The sequence below is a fragment of the Salmo salar genome, chromosome ssa18 (assembly GCF_905237065.1).
Source record: "Salmo salar chromosome ssa18, Ssal_v3.1, whole genome shotgun sequence".
Classification (NCBI taxonomy): Eukaryota; Metazoa; Chordata; class Actinopteri; order Salmoniformes; family Salmonidae; genus Salmo; species Salmo salar.
The window spans coordinates 16132543-16149811 of NC_059459.1; the positions used below are offsets into that span (position 1 = coordinate 16132543).

Here is a 17269-nt window from a genome sequence, read left to right on the forward strand (position 1 = left end):
CTAATTTGTCTCAATATTGTAACGACCCTGGGTTTATAAGCGCTTTCATATGTAGCCTAACATCGTTTGACCTTCCAAATACAAAGACGCCCATTTCTTTGCATAACAAGCTAATGATAGACGCTTCAAATGAAAACCGAGATGACTATTAAAAGATAAATACAGTATAGGACACACGTGCCTATATATTTGAATTATAGTGAACTAAAATGAATGCGAATTCAATAGTTGTATTTAGCTATGTGTGCTGTGCGCAGTGTAATTTGCCTCAATGTATTTCATGTGCGCGCAATGTGCCACATTTGTTGTGCTTTATTATAGGTTACACATTAGAATTAGCCGCCTCAATATTTGTAGCCATATGTGACGGAGAACGCTGATCTGAAAGCAGTGCTTAATTTATTTCGATCAGTAACGACGCACTTAGCGAACGTTCTCTCGTAGTGTTTTGGGAATCGCATGTTACATCGCTATCGGGAAACTGGGCCAATGCATACCATATCTTGTTTCAAGACACCATCAAATAATGTACACACTGTGGAATAGGAGTGAGCGGGGTAGAAAATACACACAGACTTTGCAACATCATCTAGAGTAAAATGTAATATGCTTTACTTTTGTCGCACGAGTCTATACAGTACACAAAACATAACTGCACCTCGCTGTGCACTATATACTTAAGAGTTACCACCCTCTTCATTCAGTAAATACTAAAAACACATTTTCTTGTAACGGTTTTACCTAAAAGGATGGAATTCAGGAACAACTCTACAAATGGGCTAATGACATGAGCCATAAGGATTTGCAAGTAACATAAACATTCATTAGAATACAAAATATAGTACATAAGTGGCATAACCCTTATTGGGGATAACAAACCGTCTCATGCTGGGTACATATTTTGACAAAGGAATCCAAACTCAAGTTAATCTAGGATGGTAATAAAAAAACAAAGCATCCTCAGCATTTCTACAGGGTGCTTTTAGTCCAACTGGTATTGTATTCTATTGTCCAAAGCAGGGAAGGGCAACTCCAGACCTCCGGGGCAGAGTGGTGTCCCACTTTTCTCCCCTATCCCTTGCAAACACAGCTGATGAAACTAATTGCATTCTGAACTGAATATCATTAGTTGATTATTGGAGACAGGTGTTAGCTGGGACAAAAAACTATGACACCAATCAGGCCGCAAGGACTGGAGTTGCCCATTCCGGGTCCAAAGCATGTTGCGCACAGACTCAACACATATGCCTCACCCCTGTAGTGGGTATTTACATGTGGTCCAACTTAATTGCTCTTATTCCATCTCCGTGGAGTCGAGCTCACTGAGGAATCTTCGACACTTGGTCATGAGAACTTTGATGGCCTCTGTGACCAAGACATCAGGTGCCAGGATGCCAGTGGATTCTACAGAAACTTTATGGGAAAGATGAAACACAGGATTGATGAGTGCTCATGCGCAGAATGCCAAACTATACTACACAAACAAAGTAAAGTAATCAGAGGAAAAACAAACAATTAGCTTCTACAGTGCAACACAATAGTTATGGGCTATGTACTGTACCACCAGACATTATTACTGTACATTTCACAAATTCACCAAGCAGGAAACAGTGATTTCTAAATTCACTGGGTACATACAGATGAAATGGTCCCGCACTCTTGCAAGCTTCACAGTGTTCTTGAGGTCTTCATGTCGGAGAACCTCCCTACTGCAGGTATCTAAGCGACTGTTCACCACCTTGGCAACAACCTTTCCTGGGACAGAAGATTAAAACTACTTTTTATTTTATTATAAATGTAACCTTTATTTAACTAGGCAAGTCAGTTCAGAACAAATTCGTATTTACAATGACAACCTACCAGGGAACAGTGGGTTAACTGCCTTGTTCAGGGGCAAAACGACAGATTTTTTACCTTGTCAGCTCAGAGATTCGACACAGCAACCTTTCGGTTACTGGCCCAATGCTCTAACCACTAGGCTACCTGCCGCCCATAAAGGTTGTTTTCAGAAGTGGGATTATAAGCTACACGGATCATAAATAGCTACAGTGTAAGTACACTTTAATAATAATTTGGTGGGTGCTTATATTTGTCCTGTTTTACACATGTACAAGTGCTTATTATACTTGTGTGAAATAAAGCATTTTTTGTTGTTGCATATCCCAACTCCCCCTGAGACACCCTAAGAGAGTGAGGTCATGGCGACTCTGGAGCAATTAGGGTTAAGTGCCTTGCTCAAGGGCATATCGACATTTTTCACCTTGTCGGGTGTGGGACTCGAACTAGCGACCTTTCAGTTCCTGGCCCAATGCTGTAACCGCTAGGCTACCTGCTGCCCATAAAGGTTGTTTTCAGAAGTGGGATTCGAACCCACGCCTCCAGGGGAGACTGCGACCTGAACTCAGTGCACTAAACCCCTCAGCCATCCTGACATAATGCTTCAAAATGTTATAGCTACTGTTGTACCCCCATGGTTCTCCACCTCAATGACTCCAGGGGAGAAGCAGCGTTTTAGTCGCTCTGCTTTCTCCCCCTCCACTGTTTCCATTAGTGTGATCTCAGGAAGGAGTCTGTAACTGGCTGTAGCCACAGGTGAAAACTTGGCGTGGTCTTGACCTGGAAAGATAGAGCATAGAATTGAGCCATCAGAACAGGAAAGAAAGCTATCACTCATTTCAACATCATATGACGGAGAGCTGTAGTTGCAGGCAATGGTGTAGTGAGGGTATATTAACGTAAACACGTTTTTATTTTGCACAAGCATTAACCCATCGCTCATGAAGAAATGCATTGAAACTATAGGAAGCATAACTTAATTCACCCCAGATAGCAAACACCCACCTGTTATACATTTTTTAACACTACTTCATTGGTTACAGGGATTGAGAAAGCTTTAGGTTAACTGTAGTCTGAGATTGCCATTGTGCAGACATTATCACATTTTTCAGAAAAAGTCCTCTCACCAATGCCTTTCACGCAGTGCATGACTATATCCAGCTCCTGTCCAGGCCGGAGCTGTGCCAGAAGGATGTCCCCATGTACTGGACCGATGTCGATATCTGCAAACACATCAGCTTGGTTCCCAATAGGGACCCACTTCATGTCCTTGGAGTACACTGAGGAAAAATCAAAGACATTACAGGTTAAAGGGGCACCTCTGCATAGACTAGAAAAGGTTTAATTATTCACTTTAATGAGAATATGTATCAAATTTCAGATTTGTAGTGATATTTTCAGGCAAAAATGCTTGATTTTGCTGAGGCAATTCTTACATTTTGCATGGCAATATGCAATAATCTTTCCCAATTTGTCGCGAAAATGCAGTCATGAGGGAAAAAGTTGGTTGACGTTTGGCTTGATTGAACATATTACACAGTAAATGTGCGGTGATTGTTTGAAATTGCTATTTTTATTCTGCGGTGAGGGGTCCGTTTTATGCTAAAATATTTCATTGATTTGACTGTTTTATTTTGTTTTATTTGTAAATAGTGTGGTGATTGGTCTAGCTCTCGCATAATATGCAAAGTTTATTTGTCACGTGCTCCGAATACAACAGGTGTAGACCTTAGTGAAATGCTTACTTACAAGCACTTAACCAACAGAGCAGTTTTTAAGTAAAAAAATAGGTATTAGGTCAACAATGGATAAGTAATAAACTTTTTTTTTAAACAGTAGCGAGGCTATATACAGGTGGTACCAGTACAGAGTCAATGTGCGGGTGCACCGGTTAGTCGGGAGTCTTATGGCTTGGGGGTAAAAGCTTTTGAGAATCCTTTCGGTCCTAGACTTGGCGCTCCGGTACCGCTTGCCATGCGGTAGCAGAGAGAACAGTCTGTGACTTGGGTGGCTGGAGTCTCTGACAATTTTTAGGGCCTTCCTTTGACACCACCTGGTATAGAGGTCCTGGATGGCAGGCGGGTTAGCCCCAGTCATGTACTGTAGGGCCTTGCGGTCGGAGGCTGAGCAGTTGCCGTACCAGGCAGTGATGCAACCTGTCAGGATGCTCTCGATGTTGCAGCTGTAGAACCTTTTGAGGATCTGAGGACCCATGCCAAAACTAAAAAGATTCCTGAGGGGGAATAGGCTTTGTCGTGCCCTCTTCACAACTGTCTTGGTGTGTTTGGACCATGATAGTTTGTTGTTGATGTGGACACCAAAGAACTTGAAGCTCTCAACCTGCTCCACTACGACCCCGTCGATGAGAATGGGGTTGTGCTTGTTCCTCCTTTCCCTGTAGTCCACAATCATCTCCTTTGTCTTGAGAGGTTGTTATTCTGGCACCACCCAGCCAGGTCTCTGACCTCCTCCCTATAGGCTGTCTCGTCGTTGTCAGTGATCAGGCCTACCATTGTTGTGTCATCTGCAAACGTAATGATGGTGTTGGGAGTCGTGCCTAACCATGAACAGGGAGTACAGGAGGGGACTGAGCATGCACCCCTGAGGGGACTGAGCACACACCTTAGTGATGAGCTTTGAGGTGTTGAACGCTGAGCTGTAGTCAATAAATAGCATTCTCACGTAGGTGTTCCTTTTGTCCAGGTGGGAAAGGGCAGTGTGGAGTGCAATAGAGATTGCATCATGTGTGGATCTGTTAGAGCGGTATGTGAATTGGAGTGATCTAGGGTTTCTGGGATAATGGTGTTAACCTGTTGGGGCTAGGGGGCAGTATTGAGAATTCTGAAAAAAATATGTGCCCATTTTTAACTGCCTCCTACACCAACTCAGAAGCTAGGATATGCATATTATTAACAGATTTGGATAGAAAGCACTCTGAATTTTCTAAAACTGTTTGAATGGTGTCTGTAAGTATAACAGAACTCATATGGCAGTCAAAACCCTGAGACAAATTCTAACAGGAAGTGGATATCTGATGTGTTGAATTACTTTTAAGCCTATACCATTGAAACACACAGGGACTTATTAATCATTGAGCACTTCCTACGCCATCCACTAGATGTCAACAATCTTTACAAAGTGGTTTGAGTCTTCTACTGTGAAAACTGACCGAACGAGAGACTTGGAAAGTTGGTCATAAGCGGATGGCCTATACTACTCTGGCGCGCGAGTGCATGTTTGGGTACTCTCGTTCCAATACGTTTTAAAAGAGAATGCAATCGTCCGCCTTGAATATTATTGAAGTTCTGATTGAAAAAGGCCCTAATGATTTATGCTATACAACGTTTGACATGTTTGAACGAACGTAAATATTTTTTCCCCCCTCTTTGGTGAAGACAAGTCCGGCGGGCGACGTTCATGTTTTTGAGTAGCCTACAGGAAGCGCTAACAACACGGAGCTTTTTGGACATAAATTATGAGCTTTTTCGAACAAAACTACATTTGTTATGGACCTGGGATTCCTGGAAGTGCCTTCTGATGAAGATAATCAAAGGTAAGGGAATATTTACATAGTATTTTTGATTTTAGATCTCTCCAACATGGCGCCTAGTCTGTATCGCCAAGCCTATTTTTCTGAGCACAGGACCTCGTTTATTGCAAAGTGTGATTTCCCAGTAAAGTTATTTTTAAATCTGGCAATGCGGTTGCGTTCACGAGATGTTAATCTATAATTCTTTGAATGACAATATAATATTTTACCAATGGTTTCGAATAGTAATTATTTAATTTGTTGCGCTGATTGACTGGCGGTATTGGAGGGAAACTATTTTCTCAACATCAACGCCATTGTAAAATGCTGTTTTTGGATATAAATATGAACTTGATAGAACAAAAAAAATGCATGTATTGTCTAACATAATGTCCTAGGAGTGTCATCTGATGAAGATTGTCAAAGATTAGTGCATAATTTTAGCTGGATTTCTGCTTTTGGTGACGCCTGTCTTTGCATTGACAAAACATTACACACAGCTATTTTCAATGTACTGTCCTAACATAATCTAACTTTATGCTTTCGCCGTAAAGCCTTTTTGAAATCGGACAACGTGGTTAGATTAAGGAGATGTTTATCTTTCAAAGGGTGTAAGATAGTTGTATGTTTGAGAAATGTGAATTATGACATTTAATTGTTTTCAAATTTGGCGCTCTTGATATTTCACCTTCTGTTGATAGGGTGTACCAGGGGTGTGGACCATGACCAGCCTTTCAAAGCACTTCATGGCTACGGACGTGAGTGCTACGGGTCTGTAGTCATTTAGGCTGGTTACCTTAGTGTTCTTGGGCACAGGGTGGTCTGCTTGAAACATGTTGGTATTACAGACTCAATCAGGGACATGTTGAAAATGTCAGTGAAGACACCTGCCAGTTGGTCAGCACATGCCCAGAGCACCCGGCCTGGTAATCCGTCTGGCCCAGCGGCCTTGTGAATGTTGACCTGTTTAATGGTCTTCCGCACGTCGGCTACGGAGAGCGTGATCACACAGTTGTCCAGAACAGCTGATGCTCTCATACATGCCTCAGTGTTGCTTGCCTCGAAGCGTGCAAAGAAGTGATTTAGCTCGTCTGATAGGCTCGCGTCACTGGGCAGTTTGCGGTTGTTCTTCCCTTTGTAGTTTGCAGGCCCTGCCACATAAGACGAGCATCGGAGCCAGTGTAGTCTTTGCCTGTTTGATGGTTCGTCTGAGGGCAGAGCGGGATTTCTTATAAGCGTCCGGGTTAGAGTCCCTCTTCTTGAAGGCGGCAGCTCTACCCTTTAGCTCAGTGCGGATGTTGCCTGTAATCCATGGTTTCTGGTTGGGGTATGTACGTACAGTCACTGTGGGGACGACATCATCGATGCACTTATTGATGAAGCCAGTGACTGATGTGGTGTACTCCTCAATGCCATCTGAGGAATCCCGGAACATATTCCAGTCTGTGCTAGCAAAAAGGTCCTGTAGCTTAGCATCCGCATCATCTAACCACTTCTTTATTGACCGAGTCACTGTTGCTTCCTGCTTTAGCTTTTTCTTGAAAGTAGGATTCAGGAGGATGGAATTATAGTCAGATTTGCCAAATGGCGGACGAGGGAGAGCTTTGTATGCGTCTCTGTGTGTGGTGTAAAGGTGGTCTAGTTTTTTTCTCTCTGGTTGCACATTTAACATGCTGATAGAAATTAGGTAAGACTGTTTTCAGTTTTCCTGCATTAAAGTCCCCGGCCACTAGGCTCCGAGCTCCAACATGCAGGACTAAGTTTTCCCGTTTGCTTATACAGCTTATACAGCTGACTGAGTGCGGTCTTAGTGCCAGCATCCGTCTGTGGTGGTAAATAAACAGCCACGTAAAATATAGATGAAAACTCTCTTTGCAAATATTGTGGTCTACAGCTTATCATGAGATACTCTATTTCAGGCGAGTATAGAGACTTCCTTAGATTTCGTGCACCAGCAGTTGTTTACAAATATACACAGACCGCCCCCTTGTCTATCTTGCCGGTGCAGCGTATATCCTGCCAGCTGAATGTCGTAATTTTTTTATTTCTTTTACCTTTATTCAGCTAGGCAAGTCAGCTAAGAACAAATTCTTATTTTCAATGAAGGCCTAGGAACTGCCTTGTTCAGGGGGAGAACGACAGATGTATACCTTGTCAGCTAGGGGATTCGATCTTGCAACCTTTCAGTTACTAGTCCAACGCTCTAACCACTAGGCTACCCTGCCGTCATTCAGCCACGATTTAGTGAAACATAAGATATTAGTTTTTTATGTCCCGTTGGTAGGATATTCGTGATCGTACCTCGTCTAATTTATTGTCCAATGATTGTACGTTGGCAAGTAATATTGATGGTAAAAGCAGATTTCCCACTAGCCGTTGGCAGATCCTTACAAGGCACCACGCCCTGTGTCCTCTATACCAGCGTCTCTTTCTCCTGCCAATGACGGGGATATCGGCCTTGTCGGGTGTCTGAAGTACAGTGGGGGAAAAAAGTATTTGATACCCTGCTGATTTTGTACGTTTGCCCACTTACAAAGAAATGATCAGTCTATAATTTTAATGGTAGGTTTATTTGAACAGTGAGAGACAGAATAACAACAAGAAATCCAGAAAAACACATGTCAAAAATGTTATAAATTGATTTGCATTTTAATGAGGGAAATAAGTATTTGACCCCTCTGCAAAACATGACTTAGTACTTGGTGGCAAAACCCTTGTTGGCAATCACAGAGGTCAGACGTTTCTTGTAGTTGGCCACCAGGTTTGCACACATCTCAGGAGGGATTTTGTCCCACTCCTCTTTGCAGATCTTCTCCAAGTTATTAAGGTTTCGAGGCTGACGTTTGGCAACTCGAACCTTCAGCTCCCTCCACAGATTTTCTATGGGATTAAGGTCTGGAGACTGGCTAGGCCACTCCAGGACCTTAATGTGCTTCTTCTTGAGCCACTCCTTTGTTGCCTTGGCCATGTGTTTTGGGTCATTGTCATGCTGGAATACCCATCCACGACCCATTTTCAATGCCCTGGCTGAGGGAAGGAGGTTCTCACCCAAGATTTGACGGTACATGGCCCCGTCCATCGTCCCTTTGATGCAGTGAAGTTTTCCTGTCCCCTTAGCAGAAAAACACCCCCAAAGCATGTTTCCACCTCCATGTTTGACGGTGGAGATGGTGTTCTTGGGGTCATAGGCAGCATTCCTCCTCCTCCAAACACGGCGAGTTGAGTTGATGCCAAAGAGCTCCATTTTGGTCTCATCTGACCACAGCACTTTCACCAGTTGTCCTCTGAATCATTCAGATGTTCATTGGCAAACTTCAGATGGGCATGTATATGTATTCTTGAGCAGGGGGACCTTGCGGGCACTGCAGGATTTCAGTCCTTCACGGCGTAGTGTTACCAATTGTTTTCTTGGTGACTATGGTCCCAGCTGCCTTGAGATCATTGACAAGATCCTCCCGTGTAGTTCTGGGCTGATTCCTCACCGTTCTCATGATCATTGCAACTCCACGAGGTGAGATCTTGCATGGAGCCCCAGGCCGAGGGAGATTGACAGTTCTTTTGTGTTTCTTCCATTTGCGAATAATCGCACCAAATGTTGTCACCTTCTCACCAAGCTGCTTGGCGATGGTCTTGTAGCCCATTCCAGCCTTGTGTAGGTCTACAATCTTGTCCCTGACATCCTTGGAGAGCTCTTTGGTCTTGGCCATGGTGGAGAGTTTGGAATCTGATTGATTGATTGCTTCTGTGGACAGGTGTCTTTTTTACAGGTAACAAGCTGCAGTTAGGAGCACTCCCTTTAAGAGTGTGCTCCTAACCTCAGCTCGTTACCTGTATAAAAGACACCTGGGAGCCAGAAATCTTTCTGATTGAGAGGGAGTCAAATACTTTTTTCCCTCATTAAAATGCAAATCAATTTATGACATTTTTGACATGTGTTTTTCTGGATATTTTTGTTGTTATTCTGTCTCTCACTGTTCAAATAAACCTACCATTAAAATTATAGACTGATCCTTTCTTTATCAGTGGGCAAACATACAAAATCAGCAGGGGATCAAATACTTTTTCCCCCCACTGTACATCCTGTGCGTGAAATCTTTGTCTAATCCGAGGTGAGTGATCGCTGTCTTCATATCCAGAAGCTCTTTTTTTGCCGTAAGATACGGTTGCAGAAACATTATGTACAAAATAAGTTACAAATAACGTGAAAAACCCCCCACATAATAGCACAATTGGCTACGCGCCCGTAAAACGGCTGCCATTTCTTCCAGCTCCAGTTCATGTAATGTTTATTACCATTTTCATTATTTTATTTCACTTAGTCCTGCATGTTGGAGCTCGGAGCCTATGATTTTCACTGTATTGTGCAATCACACCTGCAACCCTGAACATGTGACTTGTAAACACTGAATCTGAAGTCATGAGAAAATTATAAGACTGTGGCCACTCTTAGACACATGACCACTGATAAAATAATATATGACGTACATGATTGACAATTTTTCCCCCAGCCAAAAGTACAACTCATCTCTACCATACTTTTCCATAAGAGTTGCATATGTAAAAAGACATACCATTTGTGTTTGTTTGTCGTACATACATCTCCATTGTCATTAATCTGGCAATGGATGACTCCCACTCCCATTCTTGGACACAAACTCCCAGTGTGTCAATGGCCTTACCTACCCATGTGGTTCAGGTAAAGTTCCCGGGGGTCAGCAGAGTCTTTGGTGGCTCTGAGGTTCCTGGTGCATTTGATCTTCAGTTGAAGTTGAATTGTGTCTATTTCTGTGCCTTCCTCATCCCCTGAGAAAAGCACAAATGACTTAAACTTGTACAAAGAAAACTGATGTAGCTGGTGGTGGCCCTCTACATGACACTTTGTTTGGCCATTGTCAGTGGGGACAGGCAAGGTAAGCAGTATAAACGTACCTGCGTTTCTGTACTCAAACAATCGTGGGTCAGCCTTGATAGGGATCAAGCCCAGCCTGTGGGCAAGGATCTCATCCTGAATTATGGATGTGTTGTTGTAAATGAACACCTTCTCGACAGCCATAGTAGGGACCTAGGAGAGGACAGATTAATACATGTTACTTTGTTCTGTGCCATCAAACACGGAGACCACCTCGTATGCTGCTTTCATTGGCAGGATGCTATCTAAGTAGAAGCTACCTCTGCGAGTAATATTCGTCGAAAGGCATTGGCGATAGCTGCATCTATGCCCACCATGTCGAACTCCAGAGAAGTCTCATCCATTTGCACCAGGTCGATTCTGAAATTCTGCAATAGATATATTATAGTGTAATGTGTATATATGGGCATTCTAAGCAACAGATCTGAATGTAAAATGTGGACAGCATAATAGTTTGTTGTGTTAGCTAGCTAACGTTACCCTTTGGAATTTCTGCAAGCTCCATGTATCATCGTAGCCTGGATAATTGCCAGGGTAATCGGTTGTATGAACCTATCAAATACAGGAAATATTTTTTATGACAAAACTGCGTGAGAACGGTGTTGTATTTTCTACTGTACTAGCTAACTCGTTAGCTGCACATTATGATGTTGTTAGCTAACATGCCCACCCGTTTATTCCAAGAATACCTGGCCACATATTCTGGTCATACACAGCATCTCAAATTATTTGTTTTTAATGGATAATCTTACACCACTTACATTTTTTACATCAAATTCACATAATATTACTCTATCCCGAATTTCATCCACGTTTCTCATGGTCGCTGCCATTTTGCCAATGTTTTCATAGACGTCACAAGCTTCGGGTTTATTCTCCTTCGTTGGGGTTTTACGGCAGACTACGTCCAAAAGTTGTATTGCCGCCACCTACTGTGCGGGATGAAAATAAAAGATGCCAAAAATGATGTGGATAAAAATACTGACTGCCAGAAAGTCACTCAACATGCTCCTTGCCTCTACTGTTAACATAAATAATACGTGTTAGATCCCTACACAGGCTCAGGAGCCTGTTCCAGTCATTACAATGAGCTCGTCCTCCTATAGCTCCTCCGACCAGCCTCCTGGGTCATGATCCCCACCACAATTGCAACATGGCTGTTCTTCACTCCAATCATCCGTATACTCCTTGAAACATGACCAAATATTTTGCAGTTTTTGCATTGCAGTGGTTTTGGGACAAAAGCTCTTGCTTGGTATCTCATATATCCTAGCTTTACATTAATGGAGGTATTCACTATCATCCTTATAAAAAAATGTGCATCCCATTAAGAAACTAATCCTTGTCTGACATACATGTATCATCCCCTTCAGTTTTCAACACTTAATTGTTTTCAATTCCATTCTTTGATACTACTGTTCTCCATTCCTCTTCTCCAACGCCACTTGACCCGCTTCTCATTTTACACTCAACATCCACTTCCGCCACGATCCTCCCCTCTCCAGCTCCGCCTCTTTACCTCTTCTGGTGCTCTCAAACGTCAGTGTCCATGCTATCCAGTATCCTTGGGATGTCCCTATTGCGAGCCTAAATTAGTTTTAGACTGTCTCTCTTCATTCAAGTACCCCTGACATTTGTGGATTTGTGAATTGTGAATTCTGCTTTATACAGCCAGCAATTTAGTAGGGTTCTAGTAGCCTTTAGTAGCATTTTTTCTTTACTTCAATCCTGCAGACATTATGCACCATGGTGGTTCAATCTCCAGTAGATGGGGATATATACATTATACATTTTGTCAACACCGCAAACTGTTCCATCTGTTCCATCTGTTCCATCTGTTTCAACTGTTACAACTGTTTCAACTGTTTCAACTGTTCCAACTGTTCCATCTGTTTCAACTGTTTCAACTGTTCCAACTGTTCCAACTGTTCCATCTGTTCCAACTGTTCCATCTGTACTAACTGTTCCAACTGTTCCAACTGTTCCATCTGTTTCAAATGTCTAATATTAAAGAAGTCTTGAGGTATTGCTTGCCTGAGGTAGAATACCTCATGATAAGCTGTAGACCACACTATCTACCAAGAGAGTTTTCATCTATATTATTCGTAGCCGTCTATTTACCACAAACCGATGCTGACACTAAGACCGCACTCAACGATCTGTATAAGGCCATAAACAAGCAAGAAAATGCTCACCCAGAAGCGGGGCTCGTAGTGGCCGGGAACTTTAATGCAAGCAAACTTAAATCCATTTTACCTAATTTCTACCAGCACATCACATGTGCAACCAGAGGAAAAAAATCTAGACCACATTTACTCCACACACAGAGACGCATACAAAGTTTTCCCTCGCCCTCCATTTGGTAAATCTGACCATAATTCTATCCTCCTGATTCCGGCTTACAAGCAAAAACTAAAGCAGGAAGTACCAGTGACTCGCTCAATATGGAAGTGGTCAGATGACGCTAATGCTAGGACTGTTTTTCTAGCACAGACTGGAATATGTTCCGGGATTCAGGCCATCATTCACAAAGCCGCGGGGCCAGACAGATTACCAGGACGTACACTCAAAGCATGCGAGGACCAACTGGCAAGTGTTTTCACTGACATTTTCAACCTCTCCCTGACCGAGTCTGTAATACCTACATGTTTCAAACAGACCACCATAGTCACTGTGCCCAAGAAAGTGAAGGTAACCTGCATAAATGATTACCGCCCGTAGCACTCACGTCGGTAGCCATGAAGTGCTTTGAAAGGCTGGTCAATGCACACATAAACACCATAATGCCGGAAACCCTAGACCCACTCCAATTTGCATACCGCCCTAACAGATCCACAGATGACGCAATCTCAATCGCACTCCACACTGCCTTTTCCCACCTGGACAAAAATAACACCGATGTGAGAATGCTGTTCATTGACTTCAGCTCAGCATTCAACATCATAGTGCCCGCAAAGCTCATCACTAAGCTAAGGACCCTGGGACTAAACCCCTCCCTCTGCAACTGGATCCTGGACTTCCTGACAGGCCGCCCCCAGGTGTTAAGAGTAGGCAACAACATATTACTGAGGATAATAGCAGACGATATTGCCACTGCTATTTGCCACATCTTCAATTTAAGTCTACTAGAGAGCATGTGCCCTCAGGCCTGGAGGGAAGCTAAAGTCATTCCACTACCCAAGAATAGTAAAGTCCCCTTTACTGGCTCAAATAGCCAACCAATCAGCCTGTTACCAACCCTTAGTAAACCTCTGGAAAAAATGGTGTTTGACCAGATATAATGCTATTTTACAGTAAACAAATTGACAACAGAATTTCAGCATGCTTATAGGGAAGGACACTCAACAAGCACAGCACTTACAAATGACTGGTGATTGGCTGAGAGAAATTAATTATACAATTATTGTGGGGCTGTCTTGTTAGACTTCAGTGCAGCTTTTGACATTATTGATCATAGTCTGCTGCTGGAAAAACGTATGTGCTATGGCTTTACACCCCCTGCCATAATGTGGATAAAGAGTTACTTGTCTAACAGAACACAGAGGGTGTTCTTTAATGGAAGCCTATCAAATATAATCCAGTTAGAATCAGGAATTCCCCAGGGTAGCTGTTTAGGCCCCTTGCTTTTTTCAATTTTTACTAACAACATGCCACTGACTTTGAGTAAAGCCAGAGTTTCTATGTATGCGGATGACTCAACACTATACACGTCAACTACTACAGCGACTGAAATGACTGCAACACTCAACAAAGAGCTGCAGTTAGTTTCAGAGTGGGTGGCAGGGAATAAGTTAGCCCTAAATATTTCTAAAACAAAAAGCATTGTATTTGGAACAAAACACTCACTAAACCCTAAACCTCAGCTAAATCCTGTAATAAATAATGTGGAAATTGAGCAAGTTGAGATGACTAAACTGCTTGGAGTAACACTAGATTGTAAACTGTCATGGTCAAAACATATTGATGCAGTAGTAGCTAAGATAGGGAGAAGTCGGTCTATAATAAAGCAATGCTCTGCCTTCTTAACAACACTGTCAACAAGGCAGGTACTACAGGCCCTAATTTTGTCGCACATTGACTACTGTTTAGTCGTGTGGTCAGGTGCCAAAAAAAAGGACTTAGGAAAATTGCAATATGCTCAGAACAGGGAGCACCGCTGGCCTTTGGATGTACACAGAGAGCTAATATTAATAATATGCATGTCAATCTCTCCTGGCTGAAAGTGGAGGTGAGAATGACTTCATCCCTACTTTTATTTATGAGAGGTATTGACATGTTGAATGCACTGAGCTGTCTGTCTAAACTACTGGCACACAGCTCGGACACCCATACATACCCCACAAGACATGCCACAAGAGGTCTCTTCACTGTCCCCAAGTCCAGAACAGACTATGGGAGGGACACAGTAATACATAGAGCCATAACTACATGGAACTCTCAAGTAACTGATGCAAGCAGTAAAATTAGATTTAGAAAACACATTAAAAAACACCTTATGGAACAGCGGGGACTGTGAAGCAACACAAACATTGGCACAGACGCATGCATACACACACAAACACACACACACGCACACACACACACACGATAACATACGCACTATACATAATGTTAGGTTCTTATTTTTCAGAGTAAATAACCCACGTACACTAGAGAAGCTTTAACCAAGTTTATTCTTCCCAAAGGTTCTGTACAGCTTAAATCAGACGGCAAAACATTTCAGACATCACAGTTTATATACATCCCACTTAAGACACTCCTCTTTCTCTCCAATCCTTACATTTTATGGCTCTACAGGAAGCTAATAAAGAGGGTAACAGGATTCCAAACATTTATTACTCTCTTAAGAGAATCTGTCCTCACCTCCTAACCTCAACCCCTCTTTCATCTAATACACAGATGTCCATCTGTCTTCCCTATATCAACCCATCGCTCTCCTCTCCTCCATCAAACACATTCCAAAGCCTTCTGTCTTTCTTCAGAGAACCATTCACTTCTAACATAACACCCAGTCTCTTTCATTTCCTATCATTCATTTAATATCTCAATGTTCAAAGTTTAGCCGATTCCAACAATACACATGGATTTAGTACTGTAAATATGTGGTAGTGGTGGAGAAGGGGCCTGAGGGCACACAGTATGTTGTGAAATCTGTGAATGTATTGTAATGTTTTAAAATTGTATGAACTGCCTTAATTTTGCTGGACCCCAGGAAGTGTAGGGGAGCTTTGGCAGCAGCTAATGGGGATCCATAATAAATACAAATACCATTACAAATATATCCGCCACGCTTATCCTCAACACTGGGGCCCCTCAGGGGTGTGTGCTTAGTCCACTCCTGTACTCCCTGTTCATCCCGACTGCGTGGCCAAGCACGACTCCAACACCATCATTAAGTTTGCTGACAACACAACAGTGGTAGGCCTGATCACTAACAACGATGATACATTCTATAGGGAGGTCAGAGACCTGGCCGTGTGGTGCCAGGACAACAGCCTCTCCCTCAACGTGAGCAAGACAAAGGAGCTGATCATGGACTATAGGAAAAGGCGGGCCGAACAGGCCCCCATTAACATCGACAGGGCTGAAGTGGAGCTGGTCGAGAGTTTCAAGTTCCTTGGTGTCCACATCACCAACAAACTATCATGGTCCAAACACATCAAGACAGTAGTGAAGAGGGCACGAAAAACCTTTTCCCCCTTAGGAGATTGAAAAGATTTGGCATGGTTTCCCAGATCCTTAAAAAGTTCTACAGCTGCACCATCGAGAGCATCCTGACCAGTTGCATCACCACCTGGTATGGCAACTGCTCGGCATCTGAACGTAAGGCGCTACAGAGGGTAATGCATGCGGCCCAGTACATCACTGGGGCCAAGCTTCCTGACATACCAGGCGGTGTCAGAGGAAAGCCCAAAAATGGTCAAAGACTCCAGTCTCCCAAGTCATAGATTGTTCTTTCTGCTACCGCACAGCAAGCGGTACTGGAGCACCAAGTCTAGGACCAAAAGGCTCCGTAACAGCTTCTACACCAAAGCCATAAGACTGCTGAACAATTCATCAAATGGGCACTCCCCATCTGTTTTTACACTGCTGCTACTCACTGTTTATTATCTATGCATAGTCACTTTACAAATTACCTCGACTAACCTGTACCCCTGCACATTGACTCCGGTACCGGTACCCCCTGTATATAACCTCGTTATTGTTATGTAATTTTCTTGTGTTACTTCTTGATTTTATCATTTTTAAAAACTTTAGTTTATTTAGAAAATATTTTCTTAACTCTATTTCTTGAACTGCATTATTGGTTAAAGGCTTGTAAGTAAGCATTTCACGATAAGGTCTACACCGAAGACGTGGATGTCGATTATGGCAGCCCCGCACCTCTCTGATTCAGAGGGGTTGGGTTAAATGTGGAAGACACATTTCAGTTGAATGCATTCATTTGCACAAGTGACACAACTTTCCCTTTCCTTACCTGTTGTATTTGGCGCATGTGACAAATAACATTTGATTTGGATTGATAATTGGACTCGTTCTGTCATTTCTTGAATTCTTCTTTAGATTTTTGATTGTGTATAAAAAAATGGAATCCTTTATTTAACTAGGCAAGTCAGTTAAGAAAAAAATCTTATTTACATTGACGGCCTACCCCGGCCAAACCCGGACCAATTGTGTGCCGCCCTATGGGACTCCCAATCACAGCCGGATGTGATACATCCTGGATTCGAACCAGGGACTGTAGTGACACCTCTTGCACTGAGACGCAGTGCTTTAGACCACTGCGCCACTCAGGAGCCCAAAACAATTTATATTGTATTTATGAACATTTCTACTGCACTGTTGGAGCTGGTAACATAAGCATTTCTCTGCACCTGCTATAACACCTGCAAATCTGTGTTCGCTGTAATGAAAACTCAGGAAGAAAAAGGTGTAGATTCACGCGCAGAGCGTGGCAGGTGTTTATTTCACCTTCGCAGAAGGCAGGAATCGTG

The 17269-nt window shown here is 42.8% G+C and overlaps 1 protein-coding gene across 1 annotated transcript; it reads right to left on the reverse strand.

Annotated features, from left to right (window-relative positions):
• Positions 1–590: 590 nt before the first annotated feature.
• On the reverse strand, positions 591–11163 carry LOC106576959 (DNA-directed RNA polymerases I and III subunit RPAC1). The gene is made up of 9 exons (XM_014154532.2): positions 11036–11163; positions 10755–10826; positions 10535–10642; positions 10295–10427; positions 10049–10168; positions 2964–3116; positions 2467–2616; positions 1639–1755; positions 591–1413 (listed from the first exon to the last, which is right to left on the reverse strand). The coding sequence occupies exons 1-9, from the start codon at positions 11105–11107 to the stop codon at positions 1295–1297; spliced, it is 1044 nt and encodes a 347-aa protein (XP_014010007.1). The 5' UTR covers positions 11108–11163; the 3' UTR covers positions 591–1294.
• Positions 11164–17269: the final 6106 nt, after the last annotated feature.